Below are 22,824 nucleotides of genomic sequence, written 5' to 3'. Positions count from 1 at the left end.
TGCCATTGATTGAAGAAATACTACTGAAGAAGCTTCTACAAACAAACTTCAGCTCCAGAAATGCCACATATGTGACAGCTTCTCAAGACGAGAACGAAATGTGGCCCCTTGCTTTCGGATAACCCTGAGTATCGATATCTGGGTGCCTTTGGTGTTGGTGGATGGGCAACCAGGTCAAGTACAAGCTCACTCAAGTTTGGGGAAGAAGTCAAAATTCAGCGCACGAAAACTCAGCCTCAGCCAAAAGCAGGAAAGACCAAAAGAGCTATATCAAATCCTAAAACGGATGTTATAACTAGGTTCACGAACTCCAATGGTGACGAAATTGGAAGGCTGCCACAGGAAACTGCATCTTGGGTATCAACTTTAATCGATCAGAAGATATGCAAATTCACCGCTGTGTGTGTTTTTGCACCGGAGAGAATCCGCATAAACGATACTATATACTTGCAACTTCGATGCTATGTGCTAAACTCAGCATTCAAGAAGCGTTTTTCTTCTGGACTGGAGGATGATACCCCTCGTCTTTTTGAGCATGAGGAAACGGCGGAAGAAAAGGCACTTCGTTTACGCCAAGTTGCACTGGTAACTCTCTTTGATGAGATTTGCCTCTCACCAACTTCCGGGGATGAGACCACTGCAAAGCAGAAGAAAAGTGGGCTTCTTCGTGCTGCAGAAATGGCTGAGCAGGGTACAAAATCGGGAACATCGAGCAAGGATCCGTCGAAGGATGCTGACGAAGCATCCGAAAGCGACGATGGTGAACAGCTTGACCAAGATCAGCTAGATACATTGTATCAGAAAGCCCAGTGTTTTGATTTCAATATGCCTGAAGCTACTCCAGGTGAAAGTTTCAATCTGGAATTACGAAAGTATCAAAAACAGGCCCTTCATTGGCTGATCACCAAGGAGAAAGATGAAAAATCAACAAAGCAAAGATCCATGCATCCCCTGTGGGAAGAATACCCTTGGCCTGTAAAAGATGTTGATGATAAGCCTCTCCCACGCGTACGTGGTAAAGACTTTTTTTACGTTAACCCATATTCTGGGGGATTAAGTCTTGACTTTCCCGTACAGGAACAAAATTGTTTGGGTGGCATTCTTGCCGATGAGATGGGGCTGGGCAAGACCATCGAAATGATGAGCTTGATACACTCTCATAAACCTAACTCTGAATACTTTAATGGCATTACATTGCCATCATCAGGCCACAGTATTACGTGGCCACACAACTCTCCCGAAGTATCTTACGCTCCACACACTACCCTTGTTGTTGCCCCCACATCCCTTTTGTCACAATGGGAAAATGAAGCGTCAAAGGCGTCGAAACCGGGAACTATGAAGACATTAGTTTATTATGGAACAGACAAATCGGTCAACCTACGAAGTATTTGTTCTCCCAAAAACCCATCAGCTCCCAATGTAATCATTACTAGCTATGGGGTTGTTCGGTCAGAGCATAGCCAGATTCTATCTGGCCGCACAAACTTGGGCGATAATGGCCTTTTTTCTGTCGAATATTTCCGTGTAATTCTTGATGAAGCCCATTATATCAAGAATCGGGCCTCCAAAACAGCCAAAGCGTGTTATGAGATTAAGGCCAAACATAGATGGGTCCTAACCGGTACACCTATCGTGAACCGACTTGAAGACCTTTATAGCCTCGTGCGATTCCTCAAAGTGGAACCATGGTGCAATTTTTCGTTCTGGAAGACCTTTATCACTGTTCCATTTGAATCGAAAGACTTTGCGCGTGCATTGAGCGTTGTACAAACTGTTCTTGAACCATTGGTTCTTCGACGCACAAAAACCATGAAAACGCCGGAGGGAGAGGCCCTTGTTCCATTGCCATCCCGTACCATTACAGTGGAAGAGATTGAGCTGTCAGAACAAGAAAGAGAAATATATGATGTTATTTTTACTCGAGCCAAACGGACATTCAACGACAATGTAGCCGCAGGGACATTGTTAAAATCTTATACAACTATATTTGCCCAAATCCTCCGCTTACGGCAAACATGCTGCCACCCCATTCTGACGAGAAACCAATCCATCGTTGCGGAAGAGGAAGATGCTGCTATTGCTGCCGATGAAATGAACATTTTGAAAGACAACATGGACCTACAGGAACTCATTGACAAATTCGCAAGTTCAATGCAAGCTTCGGATGGCGAGGAGCGGGACCCTACCGCTAATTTCACAACTCACGCACTGAAGCAAATACAGGCGGAATCGAGTGGTGAATGTCCGATCTGTTCTGAGGAGCCAATGATCAATCCAGCAGTTACTTCATGCTGGCATAGCGCCTGTAAAGCTTGCTTGGAGTCCTATATCAAGCATCAGACTGATAAAGGGGAAGTTCCCCGGTGCTTTTGCTGCCGGGAAAAGCTAAGTTCTCGCGATATTTTTGAAGTTGTGAGGCATGAATCTCCAGAACAGACTCCCGCAACACAAAATCCTCCGCCTTTGGACAATCCCGCTCCTCCCGCATGCCGAATATCCTTACGTCGGATCAATCCCCTGTCCCCCTCTGCCAAAACTTCTGCGAAGATCCATGCTCTTATCACCCATCTTACACGTCTTCCCAGAGGCACCAAGGCTGTGGTATTTTCTCAGTTTACCTCCTTTTTGGACTTAATATCCCCGCAGCTGACTACCGCCGGTATTGCTCATCTTCGCTTTGACGGCACGATGAGTCAAAAGGCTCGTGCCACGGTTCTTGCCCAGTTCAATGCCCCTATAATTGACGAAGAGGACATTGACGATGATGATGATATTGCACATTCCCCGGACCCTTTTAAGGAATACCGAAATAGGCGCAGGAAGGACAAAGGTTCCCCTCCGAGTGTGCTTTTGATCAGCTTGAGAGCTGGCGGTGTCGGATTGAATCTGACAGTTGCAAACCACGTGTTCATGATGGATCCCTGGTGGAGCTTCGCCGTGGAAGCTCAGGCCATTGATCGTGTGCATCGTATGGGCCAACTACGGGATGTGAAGGTGTCCAGGTTCGTGGTGAAAAACAGCATTGAAGGAAGGATTCTCAAAATTCAGGAGAGAAAGATGATGATTGCCGGCTCCCTTGGTTTGCGGGTCGGCGGTGACGGCAGCGACGAAGATAAAAGAGAGCAGCGCATCGAGGAGTTGAAACTCTTGTTTGAATAGCGTATAGCCATCCCATTGATACCCTGTAATGGCGGCATCCTTATCTTTTTATATATTACCTTGGGGCTTTTTTTTTTGGGCGGCATAACTGACTGGAATCTTGTCTTTCGCTCATTTCAACGGCTGAATCCCTTATAATGACTGCATATGTGTAAGGTCTCAGGATAGCTACTACGACAGCTATAATGAATTAAGTCATATCTCAATCCATATGCTGTTCATCTTGTATCTTTCATTTCTTCACTGTCTTGCGATATACGTCTTTTATAGCTGGATGGTTAGCTGGTCGTGGACCATAGAGAAAAAAGTGCGTGTCTTTAAGAAAGAGTGCTGATGTAAGATAAATAAAATACAGAGAGGGTATATTAGTAATCAAGTTCTTCCCTCTTATCCAATGATATTGTCTAGAAATCCTTAGAAATCTAATTACATAATCAAAGTGCTAACCCTCGTTGCGTATTTTATGTAAGTTTTGTTATAAACACGAGTTTTCACCAGGATAGTCAAAAGTCCATTTAGTCCGCCGCAGGTCACTTTATTTTCGCTTGCAAGTCACGGCACAACCAAAACATCTCAACCTCGTTACGGCTTCATATGCCGAACTCACAGCCCACAATGTCTGCTAATGATCAGTACCAGACGCCATTGGCGTCTCGCTATGCCAGTATGTCCGTTTCTTATGTGCTATCGGCTGCTATCAACCCCGCTATCGCAGTACCCCCGCTATGACCCATGTATAAAGTAGCTAACTACTTGTGCCAGGCAATGAGATGAAAACGATATTCTCCGCCCGTGAGCGAGCATCTACGTGGCGCAAGCTCTGGCTCTGGCTAGCAGAGGCCGAGAAAGAGCTCGGAATCAAGCAGATCAGCGATGAGGCGATTGAAGCAATCAAGGCGAACGTCACCGTGAGCGACGAGGCGTTCAAAGTTGCCGCTGTTGAAGAACGCCGTCGCAGACACGATGTGATGGCCCATGTTTATGCTCTGGAAAAGGATGCTCCTGCGGCCGCGGGAGTTATTCATCTCGGAGCTACTTCGTGCTATGGTATGTTGACTCACTGCATTGATCACTGTTGTTCCGCCGCTAATGGCAGAAATCACGGTTTATAGTACTGCTCGGTTTCCTCGTTGCTGAATTATTTGCCATTGTGTCGAATGGTAGTCTGACATATTTCTATAGGTCACCGATAACGCCGACTTGATTTTTATCCGTGATGCGCTTGACCTGATCCTACCAAAGCTCGCCAAAGTTATCCACAACCTTGCTCAATTTTCCCTCAAATACAAGGACCTCCCGGCCCTAGGCTTCACGTATGCATCTAATTCAAGCCCTATTTCATGAATAACCACTAATCCATAGAGTCAGTCACTACCAAGCTGCTCAGGCAATTACACTTGGCCGACGAGGCGCCCAATGGCTTCAAGATCTCGTTATGGATCTCGAGGACATCGAGTACGTCAGAGCTGGTCTTAAGTTCAGAGGAGCACAAGGAACCACCGGAACTCAGGCTTCCTTCATGGAGATTTTCCACAATGATGCCTCTAAAATCGACAAATTGAACGAGATCCTTTGCAAGAAGGCCGGATTCTCCAGCTGCTATGACATATCTACTCAGACATATACTAGGAAAGTGGACTTGCGCATTGCCAATGCCCTTGCAGCCCTTGGAGCAACTGCTGTTCGTATTGCAACTGATCTTCGTCACCTTGCCCACGATAAAGTGATGGAAGAGCCTTTCGAGAAGGACCAAATTGGCTCATCTGCCATGGCTTATAAGCGCAACCCAATGCGGTATGCATTGCATTTCTTCCTCTATAGTAAATGTCTTATGGGCAGGCACTGACTTTTACAAAATAGCTCGGAGCGAATCTGCAGCATTGGCAGGAAGCTTAGCAACGTATCAGCCAACTTTTCAGAAACTTTCTCCGGCCAGTGGCTTGAAAGAACTCTGGATGATAGCGCAATTCGCCGTATCGACATCCCTGAGATGTTCCTCATGGCAGATGCCATCCTTATCAGTCTAGATAACGTCACCAATGGCCTTGTTGTATACCCCGCCATTGTCAACGCTCAGCTGCGGGAGGAGTTGCCGTTCATGGCTACTGAGAACATAATTATGAAGTTGTGTAGTCACGGAGTTTCCCGGCAAGAAGCCCACGAGGAGATTCGTGTCCTTTCGCATCAAGCCGCTCATGTCGTCAAAATGGAGGGTGGGAAAAATGATCTCATTGAGAGAATCAAGAAAACTGAATTTTTCGTATGATCTAACCTAAAAAAAAAAAAACCCCATCCCTTACATCACAGGCTATAACTAATATATATATTAAACAGAAACCAGTCTGGGGTGAGATAGATGGACTCCTTGACCCTAAGCTATTTATTGGCCGATCTCCCGAAATTGTTGAGAGATATGCTGGAGCGGGAGGACCTGTCGAGAAAAAATTGGAGAAATATAAGGGATATATTATGTCCACAGCTACCGCTGAGCTGTCTGTTTAGGAGCCCGTTAGTTTCAACTCCTACAATACTAAGCCAATTTCCATCATTTTAGAAACAGCTTACTGGTAGACTTAAGTGGTATTAAAAATATTGATAGGGGATCAATTGAGTTATAAAAGGTTAACTGATACCCATCCAAATTTGTAAATACAAACACATTTTGGACATATAATTCAATCATAATAATTGCATCGCGACTAGAGGATCACAGGCATGGGAATATATTAGAAAATATGGTACATATAAACCATAAGGCATATGAATTTGAATTAAATATCACTCTGGCACGAGGTTAGGTCTTAGAATGCTTTCCAATGTGAAGTGCATCCTTGGCCTTCTGTGCGATGCTGCCGGATCTATGAGTGGTATGTGGCTCATGGGCACCAGTGTGAGGCTCGTTGGTTGTAGTGCCGGTGTTTCCATGGCCGGTTGTGGAAGTACCTTGGCCAGCCTTTGAAGTGCGTTGGTCCAAAAGACCTTCTCATTTCATTAGTATGCTATTTCTGAATGTTTATAAGTAGGTTCAAGGGACATATAACTTACGATCTGCCTCTCTTCCAGCACCTGGCTGCGTGGCATCAAAGTTACCGCCCTCTGCGGCAAACCCTGTGCTCTTAACCGGGGTTTCTCCTCCACTAACTGGTGCATGGGATGGTACGCCGCCAGTAGTGCGGCTATTGGTGGTGGAAGTCGGAGCGTCATGTCTTATTCCAGAGGAAGGCTGTGAGGAGGCTCCATAACCTGTATCAGCGGTGCGTCCCATGCTGCCTCCAGCTGTTTGACTCGTGGACGAAACTCCTTGGTTCATCTCCGATGGATATTGGGAACCTCCATAGCCTGAACCAGCGTGCCCAGTAGTAGAGGTGCCCTGGGAAATTCCAGTTTGAGTACCACCATAGCCAGCAGTGGGTGCTCCCTGCTTCATTTCTGAAGATCCGTAACCACCGGCGGCAGAGCTGCTTGCACCTGGCATGCTTCCGGCTGTTTGACCTTGCTTCATTTCAGAGGGGTATTGGGAGGAACCACCATAGCTGGAGCTTCCGGTCATATCACTGGTTTTACCGTGCTCTCCATGTGTTGTGCTACCAGAGGGTTGCTGATATCGGGTGCCATGACCGGCGCCAGTGACATCTCCAGAACCGAGAGCAGCTCCACCATATTCACTGCCAGGTTGAGACTGCTTTGTTTGCCCGTATCCTCCAGAAGTACTAGATGGCATATCTGAGCCATGTGATGCCGTTCCAGTAGTTCGTCCACTTGTATCAGTCATACCAGGCTGTTGCTTCATGCTGGTCATTCCTGGTTCCTGGCCACGGCCCATAGCTCCTGCCCCAGCGGCGCCAACAGCAACTCCAGCCGCTCCAGCAGTTCCAGCAGTTCCAGCACCACCAAGTGAATCATCGGTGAGCCCACCACTCATTTTGGTTGCCGTTGAGGATTTCTGACCGGCACCGATAGTAGAAGAGAATTGATCTGCTTGCTGCATCTCTGATCGTAAGGCTCTCTCACCATATGCAGTTTTATCTCCGGCGATACCACTGATACCCTCATCTACTCTTTCGGTACCTTGGGTTGTCCGTCCAGGAACACGTCCGGATTCCTGGGGCATATTACTGCCAGTAGTAGGCTTTCCAGCAGTTCTTCCTGTGGTGTCGTGGAAACCTCCCACTCCTTCATCAACCTTGTTTCCGTAGGTTTGTTGACCGGTACCATGTTTACCTGCCAAACCTTGGGTTTCAGTTGGTTGAGCTATGAGTTATCGATAGTTAGAAGAGCATTCAGATAAGTAATGTAGTAGTGATAATAATTAGGAGAGCTATATGTACATACTAGGAGCGTTGCCAGCATCATAAGGGTCGGTTGCTGTTCCCTTGCCTTGGACTCCGGAGGCAGGCTCTTGCCCTGATTTGTGACCAAGCAGGGCATCTTCTGCAGCTTGCAGTCCGCTCTTAAGAGACTCCATGTTTGTGAACAGCTTCAAAGTAGCTTGAGTATAGATAAGTTTAGATACTTATGTGTATAAGTAAACTTGAAAATGGTTTGATTTTGTTGACGAAACATATCAGCTTTCCACGACTGGAAGGCCCTTATATAGAAACACCATCGTCAACAGCGGGCCCTTCCCAACAACAGGTTCTCGACCCGTGGCGAGAAAGCCCATTGCTCGTTTGCAAGCCTTTGCAAGGCCATCTCCTGAAGCGCTCTTCGCCCCTGATGCCAAACGTTATGACTTCAGATGTGACGTACCTTGGCACATTCCGGGGTGATGACATCATGGCAAAAAGCATAAATATGTCACGTGATATGTATCTCTGCCGCCAAATCTGGGGAGAAGAAGACTATGGGATACGAGCTGAACGAAGAAACAGGCAGAAGGATATCCATAACGGCGGTTGTGGCGAGGCGATCAGCAGCAAGCGATTCAGGTATATGCAGTGGGGGCCAACATATTATACAAAACACAGCCGTCATTATCTCCACTTGACACCAGAAAGCAGGGAACAATATGTAGGGATCGAATAGAAAGAAAGGAATAGAAACGGAAACATGCAAACAAGGAATGATAATGTCCAGCGAAGAAAGATATGCATGGGGTTCCCAAGAAAGAATAGAAACATGAACATCAATTAATCGTAAGGCATTGCGTAATCGTAGAAACGGAGCCCCTAAGTTAGGCAGCCTTTCCCTAATCAGTCGAAGGCGCTGTCCTCTTCTCAGGATTAAGAGGGACATTGGGATCATAAGAAACCTCCTTAACAATGCCTAGACCTTTGGTCCTTCCCTCTCGGAACAGGATTCGGTCTCCAACTGAAAGGAATTCAGGTCTTTGAATGAAGCGGAATGCGACTAAGGCACGGTCTCCAGTTCTGATAAAATCCCGATCAATATCGATGATAGCACAAGTCTGGCTCACAGCCCCAACGTGCAGCATTGCTTGATACTTAGGTTTGATAGTAGTGGCGTGTGAAAGTATCAATACTAGAACAGAAATCAAGGTCAGTAAAAGTTATAGATCCAGCAACAACGTGGGTTGTCATACCTTCGGCAACAAATTCACGATAGACTTTTGGAGGACGATCTAATTTAGGTAGAACAACCATTCCTTTCCTTACATCTTTTCTGCGAACTCCCTTGAGAGCGAAAGAAGCGGACTGCCCAGCTGAACAGGCGTGCACATGGATTCGTTTACGCTCAATGGATTTGATGACGGTGTTTTTGAACTGTCCAAGTGAATCAGGCCCAACAAGCACCGCATCCCCTGTATGTACAGCTCCAGCTTTCACAACACCAGATACTACCGTCCCTACAAAAGGAACAGAAAAGGTATCATTCACCAAGAATTCGAGGGGAGCGCCAGAGTCATATCGGCCATGATGTGGAAGCATATTGAGGAACGTCTGTACCAGGTCAATGCACTCTCCAGTCACATTAGATACCTGGAAGATAGGACATATCCTGTGGTTGACAAACTGCGTAGCCGTGTTAACGGTATCCTCTCGGGATTTGATGAAGATTGGAATCTTATGAGCCCCCGGGGACTTCAAAATTCCAGTCAACTGTTTAACTGTCTGCTGAAGAATATGAGGAGGGCAGATATCTATCTTTGTGATAACTACCATGACGGGGACGTTGAGTGATAGGGCAATTCCCAGGTGCTCCTTGCTCATTCCAATAAGTCCGTTGTTTGCGGCAACCATCAGTAGACAGTAGTTTGGGCTGCTGCTGAGCATACCAAAGACAGCAGTCCGTAGATAGCGCTCATGGCCGGCGAGATCACTGAACGAAATCACCTTGGCAGACTGTCTCCCAATCTCCTCCCATGTCTGTTTTCGGGCCTGGCCGTGGCCTACAATCTCGCCATGGGTATCAAACCCCATAATCTCCATACCGACGGAGCTAGTTCTCCCGGTCTCAATCTCATGTTTATGACGAAATAAGTTCACTCGAGCCTTGCCTCTTCCATCGTCGAGTTTTCCTTGGACCAGGACACCTAGCAGAGTGCTTTTACCAGCATCGACATTGCCAACAACTGCAATTCGGGTTTCAATGACTTTCTCTACCGTCTCAGGAGCCTGTCGTATCAGCACCTTTCCGTAAGCACACTTTATGCGGTCACTCTTCGTCTCAGCCTCCTCCGGACCACCAACATTGTATGTCAGCAAGACTCGACAATCAGCCCGGAGCTCGCGAGCAGCCTGCCGTAGACGATCAAGGGCATAGTTCCACTGCTCCTTATTGAATCCCATCCAATCACCGTTGTCTTCTTGTCCAAGGTCAAATATAGTCTCGCCCTGTCCCTCCTCTAGCCGTCCCTTCACAACGCTGGTTATCCGAGAAATATTGCTTTCCGCGTCTGGGGAGTTGTCAAGGAGCAAGTCTTTGAGCTGAACACTAGAGGGATGGTCTGACAAGCCAAGCTGGTCAAGAATGTCGAGTTCAGAGTGGTCATCATGAGCGGTAGATATGGCTGTGGTAGAATAGCCGCTGTCGCTTGGGGCCACGGAGCCATCTCGGTTTTGGCTACGAAGGTACCGTTTTTCCTGCTGCTTCTCAACATACTCGGCAAACTCGCTCAGAGACTAGGCGGAGAAGACATGTTAGATACGCTGGCCTCGATATGGTAAACTGTATTCCCACTAGGGAACCGTATAGGCGCATGAAAGGGGGACGATGCATGCCTGCTCCCGTTTGCGCCTCTCCTCCGCTGTCAACTTCTGCTGTCCTCCGTGAGTCATGGTATTTAACTCGCGATTATAAAGGAGTTATCGTAAGATATCATAATGTGCGACTAAGCGCAAGTGGATTCAAGTCTGTCGTATTCGTACGATCATTCTCTCGCCGTGTGAACGCTGTAAAGGACGGTGTGGCTAGTAGTTATGGGTTAAAAAGACATGGTTTATAAGAAGTAAAGATGATATAAGAGTGAGCGATTCCACTAGAGAGACGTGGGTGTATGGCTGAGTATTTATATTGTGATGAGATGCGAGTTGTCTGTTGTAGGAAGCGCCAGCACGTCGAGCCATGAGAGTCATCAGTTCAAGGTTGAGTCATCAAACAAAAAGTGAGGCTCCCCAAAGAGGACGCCGACTTTCGACTTGGCACGTCTTTACGTTTAGATGTCAACTATTATATCGTTATTCATTTGTATGTCTTTTAACTATCCATGCCTTTCGTCGTAAATGGCCGATCGCCTTGGATGGATGAGCCATATGCAGGGGCTGCTTCCCCGGTCGTCCACTCTAGAGAATATGAACATAGTCCCACCCACGAGTTACTAACGGCTTCGAAGCTGTAGGCTGTCCCAACACGGACCCTGTGAGAACCGATATTGCTCATTTTCATAGTCATGAGTCCTCGGCCGTCCGTCGTCGGCATTGCTTTCTGATATTTGTCACCATCTCCGCTCCTATCAACTTGATGGAGACTGTGGTGATATTAATACAACGGAGTCACCTAATGTACAGTCATAGAATCAGAAACGAGTCGAGAAGTAAAGAAAAAAAGAAAAGAAAATTAAGGAATAACGCGACGTACCCCTGACGAACAGCATTTCCTCTTGCTTCTTGATTGTCTGTAAAAACAGTTAATTCCGTTCCTTCTCTAGCGGTGGGTTCGATATATACCTTAATGGTCTCTTCTCCGGCCTCATCTTCTTCAACAATATAGATGGTCTCCTCCACGTCGCCGAGAACAATGTTGCAATGACTGTCATAGGCCTGGACAATAATATGATGTCAGTACCGCTGCTGCTTTTTCCTTCATCATAGAAATATAATCCAATCGACAATCGAACGTACGTGAAGCCGGCCCTTGAGCTCGCGGTCCCCGCGCAACTTCACAAACACGACCTCGTCGAGTGACAGGCGAACCAGATCCAACGGCTCCGAGAAGGAGGGAGCTGCTCCATCGTCGTCTACTGCTGCCATCGTAACTGTAAACTGCGCCGCTGAATGCCCAGGTCGAAGCGCAGACTGGATCTCTTCTTCGTCTCTCTCGTTGTTCTTCCTGCTTGAAGCCGCAAAAGCACAAAAAGATAAGCAGGACGAGCTATGGCCTAAAAGGGACTAGCGCCGCCGCTCCAGCAAAAATCCAAAAGCGGCAACTCAAAAAGCTCTTCAACATCGCATGCATTTTCTCCTCGCTGTTGGTATCTTTTGGTCTTTGGCCTGCTCCACGCCAGCAATTGATCTCGTCAAGCCTGTCCGGGAGACGGAATCCCCGATTGCTCATTGTGTTCTCTTCTCTGCCCGCTGCTTTCATGGAGAAAGCGTCGTCGTGAATTAATGCGTGCCACAACTCTGCTAGGCGAGAACCTCGTCTCCCAGTACATATGCCCGTCATGTAGCTGGCGGATAGTTGGCTTCAATGGCGCGCGTGGACCCAGCATTAAACACTCTCAGGCCTCACGGAATCAGCTGCAAGCTATACACTCCTCCTCCCGCCCTTCGCTTCGAAAATTACGCCCATCCAGCAAATCCAGCACACCAAAATGGAAATTTATAACCACCAGATTCGTGCACTCCGCTGTGCAGTCGAAAGAGCCCCAGGATAACTCATTTGACACTGATCAAACCTCTTTGCCGTCCAACAATGATAAAGATGCCTGGGAGATTGAGACTCCTGGCTCTAAGAGGAAGGATTCAACTCAGGACGCTATTCGGAAACGGGAAGAGTATATCCGTGCCGTTCTTTTAGAAGGACAGCCGGACAAAGTAATGGCCATCTTCCTTGATCCAGGAAATAACGACTATATCATGCGTCAATTGCCTGCTACCACTTTCATAGAAGCTCTCCGGTTGTTATCTCCAGCATATTTCGTTGAACCATGGAGGAAAATCCAACGGAGCTTCCATTCTTCTGCCGCAGAGTACGCCAAAGTCGAGCCTCTCGCGCAAATCTTCGATAGGTTTGCTAGAAATCTAGGAACGATTGTTGAAGCACGGCGTCGTGCTGGACATACTCTAGGGCTTGCAGAATATACTCATTTACTAGACTGCGCTCGTTCCATGGGAGATGAGGCTATGGCTAATACCTTATGGGAGGAAATGATCGCCGATGGGATTTCGCCGGATGTCCTATGTTATAACTACTACATGGAGGCTAAAGCCTGGAACATGGCCTTCATTCCCAAGGAGAACCACTCGTTGAGATCAACACCCTGGATATACAGGAAAAGACGCTTCAAACGCAGTAATCCGGGATATAGAGGGTACAAGACGGGAAAGGACGGCGTGCGTGATGAAGTACACAGCCTCTTCAAAAACATGGTAGTGGATGGTCTGGACGCCAACGAGTCCACGTTTATTCAGTTGATGATAGCATCGGGTCGTGAATGGGACATTGCAGCTGTTAAGGATACCCTGAAAACCGTCTGGAACATTGATGCTGACCGTTTGCAAAAGGGAGAAGAAGATCTTCCCCCGGTAACTCCCTATCACCCATCTTCTCCCTTACACCCTACCGATGAACTTTTACTTGCCGTGGCTCATATATTTTGTACGAACAACGATATCCCCACTGCACTACAATTGGTTGACTTTATCTCCGTGAATTACAATGTGCCGATACCACAACGTACCTGGATGGAACTATTTGTGTGGTCCTACATTCTTTCCACCAACAGATATGGACAGAATGCAGAAGACAATATGATCGGCCACATTCCTAAAGACTCCGTGATTGGGATTTTTAAGACGATGACTTCAGAACCTTACAACATGAAACCTACGCTACAAGTGTACGATATCCTGACGAAGTTAAACTGGAGCCGCCAAGCGGTAGATCCCACCGAGGGCTTCATGCGTGATGGGCGAAAAATGTTTCAAACGACCCTATCTAAAAGGCGAGTGTTGGCAAAACAGCTCATCCAAGCATGGAAGGATTTAGAACTCGAAAACAACAGTCCCTCTAGTGAGAGCAGCTCCAACCTAGAACAGACTGCGACAAGCAGCCTACGTCGTGTCAACCCCCTATCTCTCACACCTCCACCCACTGCCCCAAAGGCTTACTGGGATTTATACCACCGATTTCAAGTCGTCCATATGGCCACGTGCCGAGAACTTGATTATCTTCAGACCTGGGCTCTTTTCATGCTTCTCCGAAGGCGTTGGACCGGTACCAAGTACGATTGGGAAAGAAGAGGACTCCCAAATACCGTGAATGAATGGAAAATATTTTTACCTCGCATTGTGCGCTATCATATCACAAACGGAATGGTTGAATTTGACCCAGCACAGTTTTGGGGAGACGATCGGCCAGTTCGGGCAACCCTTCATTACTGAAAGTGTCCGTCATCGTTGCAGTGCATGTTGAACTGGCTGCACCCTTCGTACGCTATGTATACCACTTTTTTAGTTGTTTAGCACTACTGTATACCAACTTATGGATCTGTATATTATCCCCTTTTTGTATTTCTTGTTTTGTGATATACATGCCATTTATAACAGCGGAATACACTATCACTTTCTTCCAGGAACATTATTCTCTATGTTCTCCTCACGACTCGTTGGTATTATTATACATAGGATAGAATTAGATAGCTATATACGAAATGCAATTCACTACCTAAGGAGGTAGTCTCCAATAAAGAGTAACGACAAAATTAGCTGTTTGGACTGCTTTCCCAATTAAAGTATTCAGGTATAAGATAAAATCAAGGGTCCTTTTATACAAGTTCTTTCTTCAAGTCGTTAACTACCATATATCTCCCTACCGTAATCCATCCCCATCGAAACCAGACCATCTGACTCTTATGTGCATACACCATTGCCTTCCATCCAGAAAGCCAATCGTCTACAGAATTGACGAAAAGTAACCTGTTTGCTGGAGGTGGTTCGCGGATCCCCCTTAACTCCTGGGTTTTTTTGGACGGTGATGTTGAAAGTGTGTCCCTGTCACCAGAGCCTCCGAATGCATTGCTTATTACACCGCTTAACATAGCTATTGGCACATCAAAGACGCCTATATATTTCCTTACCAAATTTGTTGAAGTGAGGGTATATAAGGTGACAGGGCAAGGATGATTAGAATTTCCACGCATTAAAGTCTTTAAGAATGCGCGTGCCCCATGGTAGAGGGACCGGTGGTTCGGGTGGTAGCTAACACCCGACTGATCAAAGGTGAGAAGTATATCGATAGTGGCCATCGGTGCAGACTGAGATGATGCTTGGGCTGCAAGTTGCGGGGCAAATGCAGAAGCAAGGAGGCCAGAAACATTTTCTTCGGACCAGGTAGCAGTCATGCTATCTGGGAACCGGCTTGGATCATCTACAATAAAAACATCCGATTCATTGCGCAAGCCAAGCCGGAGTGCGCTCTTCTGGAGTTCCTGTTTGCGAATATGTCCCAGGCCAGCAGCGTCCCCTGTAATTTGATAAATTAGAAACCACCCCGATGCTGAGTCAAGGATCATTAATAGAGCGCACATACCAGAGCTTAGACAAAGTATTTTAACATGGTTCCCCAGCTCAGGCTTTGTAAGGGCTAGCAAAGTCGGCGCAAAGAACATAGCCTCATCATCCGGGTGGGCGATCAGCAGACAAATCCGTTTATTGGTTAGGGTTGGAAATCCACGTCCAAGGGGTGATGACGGTCCCGTTGTTGACAGAGTCCAGAAAATAAACAGAGCCAGAGGGAATATGGCAAGTGAAAGGAATGTAAATGCAGAGTTCATGGCTGCCCTGTGCTCCGTAATGTGTGATATTCAAAACGCTCAATGGAGAATATTAGTTGACGTACAATTCGTGGTAGATATATGAAAATAAGGGTCTCCAGTTGTAGCTTCCGAAGTAAGAGACAATTGCATGCGGTAGAATCGCAGAAATGTATTTCCGTGGCATAGACAATGCAATGCGATCTGGTAGCTTTCTCAGATTCAACTGGGTAGCTTCACCCAATACTGCATTGCAGTAACACTGTACAACCACACTCAAAACGGAACGATTACTCGCAAAGAAAAACTTCCCACGCGATCCTCATGCGTAGGAGAAGCGCCGTAGAGGCGGCTTAATAGCAACAAGGGTGGGCGCAAAGATGTAACGTGTCATTAACCTGGTGGTTGTATCTATTTTTGTGAAAAGGAATAGGGGGTGACGATGAAGCGCTAACTGTAAGCTGTTAGTTAAAATGAGCAGATCTTATAAACCTAGTTCGGTTACCGGAAGCCCTTGCAGCATGCAATCCCTTGCCGTCTCCTCTCTTCATGCACCTGCACGATCCCCGGCGGCCAGCTTGAGGTTAGATAAATTTATTTTCAATAATGTACTCCGTACCGGAATTTTTGTCATTTCTGCCGTGCGAAGTTTGACGGAATCGCATTTCGGATGATTATGTAAGTGAATAAATTAAGTCACGTGCCTAATTAGTCATGGAATATTAGCAAGACTTAACCTAGCTTTATTAATTCTAGCTCCCGTCATTTGAACTTAATTTCCCCATCTGCATATCACGTGAACTTAATCTCGTGCTTTCTGTGTTACCTAGGTATGTAATCGTATTTTTAACCTCCAACTTCGCTTTTTTGCATTACCTCGATATCGACGCAATACACCGGGCAGCATCTTCGGTATGATCCTTATAACACAATAAGTCACTTCATAATTTATTTTCTAATAATATACACTTTTTATCAATACATTTATTCAACATGGCTACCAGACGTCAGAATAAAAAGCCTTCTGATGGTCCATCAATACCCCTTGCTGCTGTTGACAACAACAAAAAGGCGTCTCCAGGCCATAAGACATTATATGAAATTGCTGCGGAGCGCCAGGCAGAGCTACTGACATCGCAGCACAGACAAACATCGTCTAATGATGGGAAAACTCCACCCAAAATGCAGTATGTCCATATGAATGCGGACGGCGAAATTGTTCACTCCCCACTCCCAGATACACCGGAGACCGCACCCGCAAAAGCAGAGTCAGAAAACTCCGAGTCACTACCACCGCTGGCGGATACCATATTCCTTTCCCTGTCACTCTCCTGTATTCACTTTACTTTATCATTCCTTGCCGCGCACCAGTTCGCCCAGGAAATCGAATTTGATAGGATAATTTTCGAAACCTTGGTCGTGGCCTTTCCAGTTATGACTCTCCTTATCCATTTCGTCCACGGACACATGGTCACTTTTCCCAAGATATCCTTGCTTTCATTATATCCTAAATCAGGAAAGAAAACTGCGAATGAGACCTCTGGACAACTCGCAACAAGAAAATCTCTGATACTTGCTCTATTCCCGCCAACAGCTCACAATATCATCTTTCTAACATTTTCCGTTTTCTTGGGATCGAGGTTAATTGCTATGGCGAATGAGGCGTCTTACTATGCAGCAATGAAGAAGACTCCGGCCCTCGGCACCTTATGGGTATGGGCAGTTGTGGAGATGACTGCTGGGTTTTCTGTGTTGGGTCTGGCTGTCCCAGTTGTGTGGGCAGTTTGGTTGAAAGGACATTCCCTTTGGTAAACCATCATATATGGCGTTAAACTCTATGCATCACGCAGTCGTTAATTCAACGGATCAATGTCATCAGTTTACATTGTTGAATCCGTCAGTCATTTTCAAGGCTGTCTATTCTATCATAATAACTAAAAGAGATGGGTATCATCGCAGAATGAAATCAGTAATGTACAATACAGATTGTCAAATATAATATGTCATATCATTGCGCTGACTTGGCATCAGCGAGGGCAGCTGCCTCGTCCTCTTTCTGGATTTGTTCCTCGAGTCTCTTTCTCTCAGCATTTTTTAACCGGATCAAAGTGAGCTCCTCTAGACTTGGGCCACTTGCACCAAAACCCCCCTTAGCGTTTGCAGATGAGAAGGATCCAAATGAAGGAGCTTTCCCAACTTTGTTGACATCTTCCGACTTCTCCTTTCGTGGGTCTAAGTCGGCCATGGTGAATCGCTTCGGCCTGTTGGGTGATGGGGGATGTAAATTATCAGGTTCAGAAGCAGCTGCACCGGCTGACGCTTCTGCCTTGCTGTGCATATCTGTCGTCACAGGAGAAGAAGCTCTGTAGGCATCCCAATCCGGCTGTTTGTTCGATGCCCAAGCCACAGATTCGATGACCTCCCATGCGTCACCTCTATGTTTGAATCGATCTTCAACAGCTGCATGAGCACCAACTACTGAGGAATAGACAACAACACCAGTAGCAACAGTTTTCTTCTCTCGCTGGTCACCCACCCGTTGTCTCTTATCCTTCAACGTGAAGGTGCTCTCCACTTTGCCGAACGTCGAAAATAATGACTCTAGTTTGGCTTTATCCATATCAAGGCCGACTCCCTCTCTTATCCACCGAACTTTTACAGTTCGATCTATCTCTGGCACAGTTGTTCCGCCTACGTTGATAGTGGTCGCACCATTCTTAGACGTTCCTTGCTTTTTGGCCTCTAGTTCCTCTTTTTCTCTTTCCAACCTCTCCTCCTCTTCTAGCACTTGGCTCCGCATGCGTTCCTCCTTTTCCCGTCGTCTTCTCTTCCCGTCTTCTGCAAGCCGCCTGATCTCCCGTTCCAGTTTATCATCTGCGGCTTGTAAATCGTCATGATCTCCGCCGGATCCAGTAAAACACCACGGCCGTTTAACCCCTCGTTCTCTTGCCTCTAAATCCTCCTTCATCTTCCTCCGTGCTCCTTCGAGTAACTCATTCTCCCTCTTCTTCCGTTCTCGAGCTTCCCTTGCATTGTCGTATAGCTGTCGGACAGGAGGTTCAGAAAGAACATCATATGCGATTTGGAGGAGATGAAACTTTTCAATATCTGCCGGTGTAGGATTTGCTATCTTATCAGGATGGTATTTGAGAGCAGTCCTTCGGTATGCTCGTCTGATTTCGCTGTCGACGGCGGTAGGGTTGAGACCCAATAGGCCATAAAAGTCGTGAGAAGACGCAGCGTGCGACTTTAGATCGTCGGATGGAGCCATGATGTCGGCTACAACTTGTGAGAGCTTGAAGTACGCTTACAACGTGCGCAGTCAGCTCTTGCGTTTGGTTGTGGTTGGAAATATTTGGATCTCGAAGAAAGTCGTCTTTCAGCAGAGCCTCAATCTAGAGTTTGCTTAGTCATTGTTTCTCGAATCTAACTGGTTAAGTTGCTGCAAACTCAAATCGTTTATTCCACCTCACTACTCCGTAGATACGTATGTATATTTGAGGTGCATCATGGAGACTGGGGACGAAGAAGGGGATGAAGATATTATCACCCCCAAAATCCTGAAATTTTCTAATATTTATTGCTAGAGTTTCAGCTCTTTCAAATGTAGGTCCCGTTGCATAAGAACAAATCCAACCGCGAACACAACTAGAGCCTTGGACTTGCATGGGGATGGGATGTGAGCTTTTCGCCGTCCTTAGCTATTATACCCTTCTGTTCCGTGTTTAATGCCCGATACCATACTCACTGGCCAATATAAACATCGTTTTATATGATTTTTATTTTCCAGCGTCGAAGATGTGAATCTGCCACCGGTAGTCGTCCCAATGCGGAAAGGCGGTGTACTCCAGCACTTGTTGATATGCCGACTTTCTCCCGCCAAATTGTCGACATTCAACATCCATCTGTCACTTTGTCCAGTACCTCCTCTCTCTGGTTCGTGGAATAAAGGCTGAATCCATGGATTTAGTTAACCAGAGCTGCCCCCTGCAGTTTCAAATAGCACTTGCGCTGGCTGTTGTCAAGTCAAAACCCCAAGACACGAGCATCCGAGGTTCGACTCTGCTAGCCATACCTTTAGGGATGCACTACCTTCCTGGTTCTTCTAACAAGATATTTTTATAAAGATCATATATTGAATCTCAGAGCCTACATCGCTGCCGGGAAAAGAGCCTGGCCTGAACCTGCCTGCCTAGAATCTCACCTTGACAGCACAAGATTCTGGCGCGAGGCATATGAGAAATCGGAAGCTGCGCAAAGCAAACTTTTAGACATAATATATGAATTGGAGCAGCACAATGAAGCCCGTCTGTTACGAGATAAATGGGATTCATCCATCAGTGTGGAGAAGCAAAGCGTGGCCCAGGCTAACCTCAAGCCATCGTCATCAACCCGTCCGAAAAAGAGAGCAAAAACAGTGAGCATTGAATCACAGGCATATGCCCCGCCGTCTAATAAGATACACCCAAACTACCGCTTTAGCAACCTTGAATTTTGTGAAGGCAGTACGGGTACCCGACATCGTTTTTGCCGTATCATTGTACTAATCTAATTTAGTCACTGCACAATTAATGCGACGTTTCCACACTTTGCAGGCTCTACTTCGAAAGAAAGCAAACCCCGAGTCTATGGCGCTGGCTATAGAATCCGTATGCAGGGCCTTGGAAACAGCTTTACTCACGGCAGTAAGGGAAGAAATACCTCAAAAGCCACCAGCAAAGGGAGGCAGGCAAATTGCCAAGTTTCCCATACAAGACATCTCCAAAATTTTCGATGTGATATTCCCCTCTATCTTGCAAGGGTTAAGCAGGACATCAGGTCTACATGATGTAGGCATAAGCACCAAATCCATTGTCTACCACGTCGCCAAATTATTCCAGCGAATAATGCAGCAGTCATATCAGTATGCACTTCTAAAGGCAAGTCCTGAGGGAACATACGAAAAGTCAGCAGCACAATCTTGTGAGAAATCAAAAGCCAGATCCAACAAGAAAAAGAAGAAACCTTGCATCAAACCTGCTCCAAAGGTCGAGAATATACTTGGCTGTTTCGCAAACATGGCATGTACCATGTTTGGGTCTTTAGATACGGCAAAACCTGAGCACAAAGATTTACTAGAAGGTTTCACCTTTGTGATCCTAGAGCATGTTGGGATGGTACTCGGTTTCTTCACTTTCAAAGACTTGTCGCCCCTTACAGAGCCAATGACTCCTAATCTCAAATTAACCGTTCCTGCATACCTAACAACTGCTTATAATGATATAAGAGTCCCTACACCTGATATCGCAGAGCTAGCTGCAGTCTGGAACTCGAAACATTTAATACAGCTTCTAAAGCTAGCGATTTCATATATGGATCAGCACCTAAAAACGACCGAAGTAGCAGCAGAATCAATTGACTGTGGACGAGAAAAGAGTTTAGCCTCAGATGCTAAAACAAAGCTTCAAAACACCCTTCTCAAAGGCATATTTGGTGCTGATGATACATCGCTCGGGACTTCGTTGAATTTCCCTCCTGATACGTCTTCCGAAAATATCTGCCCGGAGCCGTCCATCAATCCCCAAGAATCCCCAGGAGAATGGTTTACTCAAGAAGTATGGACACTTCTTGGCTGGGACTCCCTTCTAAGGTGCCGATGCCTGGAGGGAAAATAAAGCGAAGCAGGTGTTAGCATAATGCTCAAGCAACTTCATTTTGTAGTTCAATATTCCTTCATGAAATTATATACCTATTACTATCATTACCCAAAGGGTAATTGACAATTATACTCTACCTCGGTTTCGTTACCCGTTACTTAAATCAGCACACCACTGCCTTCAGCAATTATATGTATATATTATAACGTAAAGCAGATCTTAAACGACTTTCCCGCTCTTGTAATATACAGAAAGAACAATCTCAATCTTCTATATTTTAGTAGCTTTTCTACTTTCTACTTCCTATTATACAGAGTACGAGGATTCAACCTTATCCAGGCGCCAAATTATACACAGCTCTTACAAAATCACTTGAGGTACTTAGTTGGTATTTGTGTCCCATACCTGAGGTTCACATACCAACGTCCATTCCCTCCACGTCCAGCTTTGTTTATGCCTTCGGTTGACGATGTCGTGCACCACCACTTAGAATATATTCCTTAATCCAAGGAGGAACAAATGCCTTTACCTTGGGTTGATCTGCAATATTTGCGCCGCCCACTTCAGTAGAATCCCAGGTTATTTTAAACTCCTGGTTAGCATCATACTGCGTAGATTCACCGGTTAAGGCAATATCCGTCATAATCTCCAAACGACATACAGCCAGTCCAACATTCCCGATACCGTTCAGGAATTTTCCTGCACTTCTGCCCTTGCTAGCTCCAGCTTTCGAAATATTAGCCTCAGCACCAGAAGGCGGCGGTGTTATACTCGTGTCTGGATCATAAACTGGCATATCTGAAGTGGGCAGTGTTTTGGTAGATTTATAAAGCTGAACGGGCAGAATTCTCTTGCGTACTACACCCCGATGGTGCGTACGAATGGTTAATTCTTGGCCAACATAGCAACCCTTACGGAAGTCGATACCATTCATGATATCAATATTGCTATCCATGGGTAAGGCAGATTCTCGAGGCATCTCAACCTGCCCCTCTCCCACCCCTCGTAACATTCGGCGTAGCGTATAGGCCTCGATCGAGGATTCATCGCCTGGAAAGGCTTCTGTGATCCGTGAAGGTAATTTACCTCCACTGGCAATGACTCTGTATCCCATGCCGGGTGCTCGACCATCAGGGCATACAATGGCGTTGTTTTCTTTGAAGGCCTCATTCTCATGCCAAGCAGACGTGTTTCCATCGTCCCAAATCGACCAAACACTTCGCTCTCCGTCATCAAGCGCCCGAAACTTCAATTTTGAGCGAAGTTTGTGCCTTCTAAAATGCTTAAGCAGGCCTTCAGAGGCCTCCTTGTCCAATTCAATCAGATATTCCATTTCACCTGCAGGGGAACTGGCAGTTTCGAACGGGTATATGAAGACATCGTTAAGAATTCTTCCCTGGGAGTTAAGGAAGGCCGCATAGAATGGAGAGGTAACCGGGGGAGAATTCTTCGGAACCGAAAGGTTTCGTGTTATCAAGCCCTGAAGGAAGCTTGTACTATCAATCCCAGAGATGGAAATGAGAGATCGATTGTTTAGATGCGAGTAGCCCGACGGAGGTGGTGCTGGAGGGTTCGTGTGATTGTGGTGTATTTGGGAGTATATCCGGTTTCTTAACAGTTGACGACGAGTGCGTAACAGACATCGCCCACAAATCGGGCTTGAAGTAAGGCCTTGCACCATTGCAGCTCGCTATTGACGGGTGTTGGCTTGGATAACTATCTCTAGATACTGAAGTTGTTGTCGGTTTTCACCCCCAGCCTTCACCAGATCTTATCGATCTTAGTTAACTAACTAGTTAGTTAACCTAAAAACAGCAATAACTAGTTGGTTACTTGTCAAAAAAACTTCAGCTCTGCCTACCATTAGTGTGG

At 46.3% G+C, this 22,824-nt stretch overlaps 13 protein-coding genes across 13 annotated transcripts; 5 read left to right on the top strand and 8 right to left on the bottom strand.

Moving 5' to 3' along the window:
- Positions 1–16: 16 nt before the first annotated feature.
- TERG_12358 (uncharacterized protein) lies at positions 17–2,387 on the bottom strand. Its single transcript, XM_047751328.1, has one exon. The coding sequence runs from the start codon at positions 791–793 to the stop codon at positions 482–484; it is 312 nt and encodes a 103-aa protein (XP_047606759.1). The 5' UTR covers positions 794–2,387; the 3' UTR covers positions 17–481.
- Position 2,388: 1 nt separating this feature from the next.
- Positions 2,389–3,079, bottom strand: TERG_12357 (uncharacterized protein). The gene has a single exon (XM_047751327.1). It carries the CDS (start codon positions 2,968–2,970, stop codon positions 2,635–2,637), a length of 336 nt encoding a protein of 111 aa, XP_047606758.1. The 5' UTR covers positions 2,971–3,079; the 3' UTR covers positions 2,389–2,634.
- A 698-nt stretch (positions 3,080–3,777) lies between these two features.
- TERG_05989 (adenylosuccinate lyase) lies at positions 3,778–5,664 on the top strand (the record flags this gene model as incomplete). The annotated part of the gene is made up of 7 exons (XM_047748530.1): positions 3,778–3,826; positions 3,925–4,209; positions 4,275–4,291; positions 4,345–4,475; positions 4,531–4,956; positions 5,023–5,422; positions 5,497–5,664. The coding sequence occupies 7 exons, from the start codon at positions 3,778–3,780 to the stop codon at positions 5,662–5,664; spliced, it is 1,476 nt and encodes a 491-aa protein (XP_047604514.1).
- Positions 5,665–5,956: 292 nt separating this feature from the next.
- TERG_05988 (uncharacterized protein) lies at positions 5,957–7,627 on the bottom strand (the record flags this gene model as incomplete). The annotated part of the gene is made up of 3 exons (XM_003234071.1): positions 5,957–6,141; positions 6,208–7,413; positions 7,495–7,627. The coding sequence occupies 3 exons, from the start codon at positions 7,625–7,627 to the stop codon at positions 5,957–5,959; spliced, it is 1,524 nt and encodes a 507-aa protein (XP_003234119.1).
- A 50-nt stretch (positions 7,628–7,677) lies between these two features.
- Positions 7,678–8,187, top strand: TERG_12356 (uncharacterized protein; the record flags this gene model as incomplete). Its single annotated transcript, XM_047751326.1, has 1 exon — positions 7,678–8,187. The coding sequence occupies one exon, from the start codon at positions 7,678–7,680 to the stop codon at positions 8,185–8,187; it is 510 nt and encodes a 169-aa protein (XP_047606757.1).
- A 163-nt stretch (positions 8,188–8,350) lies between these two features.
- TERG_05987 (uncharacterized protein) lies at positions 8,351–10,400 on the bottom strand (the record flags this gene model as incomplete). Its single annotated transcript, XM_047748529.1, has 3 exons — positions 8,351–8,643; positions 8,705–10,244; positions 10,344–10,400. 3 exons carry the CDS (start codon positions 10,398–10,400, stop codon positions 8,351–8,353), a joined length of 1,890 nt encoding a protein of 629 aa, XP_047604513.1.
- Positions 10,401–11,129: 729 nt separating this feature from the next.
- TERG_05986 (uncharacterized protein) lies at positions 11,130–11,591 on the bottom strand (the record flags this gene model as incomplete). The annotated part of the gene is made up of 2 exons (XM_047748528.1): positions 11,130–11,381; positions 11,463–11,591. 2 exons carry the CDS (start codon positions 11,589–11,591, stop codon positions 11,130–11,132), a joined length of 381 nt encoding a protein of 126 aa, XP_047604512.1.
- A 357-nt stretch (positions 11,592–11,948) lies between these two features.
- On the top strand, positions 11,949–13,946 carry TERG_05985 (uncharacterized protein; the record flags this gene model as incomplete). The annotated part of the gene is made up of 1 exon (XM_003234068.1): positions 11,949–13,946. The coding sequence occupies one exon, from the start codon at positions 11,949–11,951 to the stop codon at positions 13,944–13,946; it is 1,998 nt and encodes a 665-aa protein (XP_003234116.1).
- TERG_05984 (uncharacterized protein) lies at positions 12,027–15,622 on the bottom strand. Its single transcript, XM_003234067.2, has 2 exons — positions 15,094–15,622; positions 12,027–15,027 (listed from the first exon to the last, which is right to left on the bottom strand). Exons 1-2 carry the CDS (start codon positions 15,335–15,337, stop codon positions 14,330–14,332), a joined length of 942 nt encoding a protein of 313 aa, XP_003234115.1. The 5' UTR covers positions 15,338–15,622; the 3' UTR covers positions 12,027–14,329.
- A 687-nt stretch (positions 15,623–16,309) lies between these two features.
- Positions 16,310–17,128, top strand: TERG_05983 (uncharacterized protein; the record flags this gene model as incomplete). Its single annotated transcript, XM_003234066.1, has 1 exon — positions 16,310–17,128. One exon carries the CDS (start codon positions 16,310–16,312, stop codon positions 17,126–17,128), a length of 819 nt encoding a protein of 272 aa, XP_003234114.1.
- A 196-nt stretch (positions 17,129–17,324) lies between these two features.
- TERG_05982 (uncharacterized protein) lies at positions 17,325–18,587 on the bottom strand (the record flags this gene model as incomplete). Its single annotated transcript, XM_003234065.1, has 1 exon — positions 17,325–18,587. One exon carries the CDS (start codon positions 18,585–18,587, stop codon positions 17,325–17,327), a length of 1,263 nt encoding a protein of 420 aa, XP_003234113.1.
- Positions 18,588–19,276: 689 nt separating this feature from the next.
- Positions 19,277–20,970, top strand: TERG_05981 (uncharacterized protein; the record flags this gene model as incomplete). The annotated part of the gene is made up of 3 exons (XM_003234064.1): positions 19,277–19,370; positions 19,444–19,821; positions 19,874–20,970. 3 exons carry the CDS (start codon positions 19,277–19,279, stop codon positions 20,968–20,970), a joined length of 1,569 nt encoding a protein of 522 aa, XP_003234112.1.
- Positions 20,971–21,403: 433 nt separating this feature from the next.
- Positions 21,404–22,633, bottom strand: TERG_05980 (uncharacterized protein; the record flags this gene model as incomplete). The annotated part of the gene is made up of 1 exon (XM_003234063.1): positions 21,404–22,633. The coding sequence occupies one exon, from the start codon at positions 22,631–22,633 to the stop codon at positions 21,404–21,406; it is 1,230 nt and encodes a 409-aa protein (XP_003234111.1).
- Positions 22,634–22,824: the final 191 nt, after the last annotated feature.

Source organism: Trichophyton rubrum, assembly GCF_000151425.1.
Source record: "Trichophyton rubrum CBS 118892 genomic scaffold supercont2.6, whole genome shotgun sequence".
NCBI lineage: Eukaryota > Fungi > Ascomycota > Eurotiomycetes > Onygenales > Arthrodermataceae > Trichophyton > Trichophyton rubrum.
Note: the sequence above shows the minus strand (reverse complement) of the source record. Positions and strands in the feature narration are given on the sequence as shown.

Bases quoted from the DNA above. Each gene is read 5' to 3' on its own strand.
- TERG_12358 (XM_047751328.1), bottom strand. From the start codon at position 793: ATGTATCTAGCTGATCTTGGTCAAGCTGTTCACCATCGTCGCTTTCGG.
- TERG_12357 (XM_047751327.1), bottom strand. From the start codon at position 2,970: ATGCACACGATCAATGGCCTGAGCTTCCACGGCGAAGCTCCACCAGGG.
- TERG_05984 (XM_003234067.2), bottom strand. From the start codon at position 15,337: ATGAACTCTGCATTTACATTCCTTTCACTTGCCATATTCCCTCTGGCT. The intron at 15,028-15,093 runs GTATGTGCGCTC...ATCAAATTACAG, and splicing joins AATACTTTGTCTAAGCTCTG to GGGACGCTGCTGGCCTGGGA.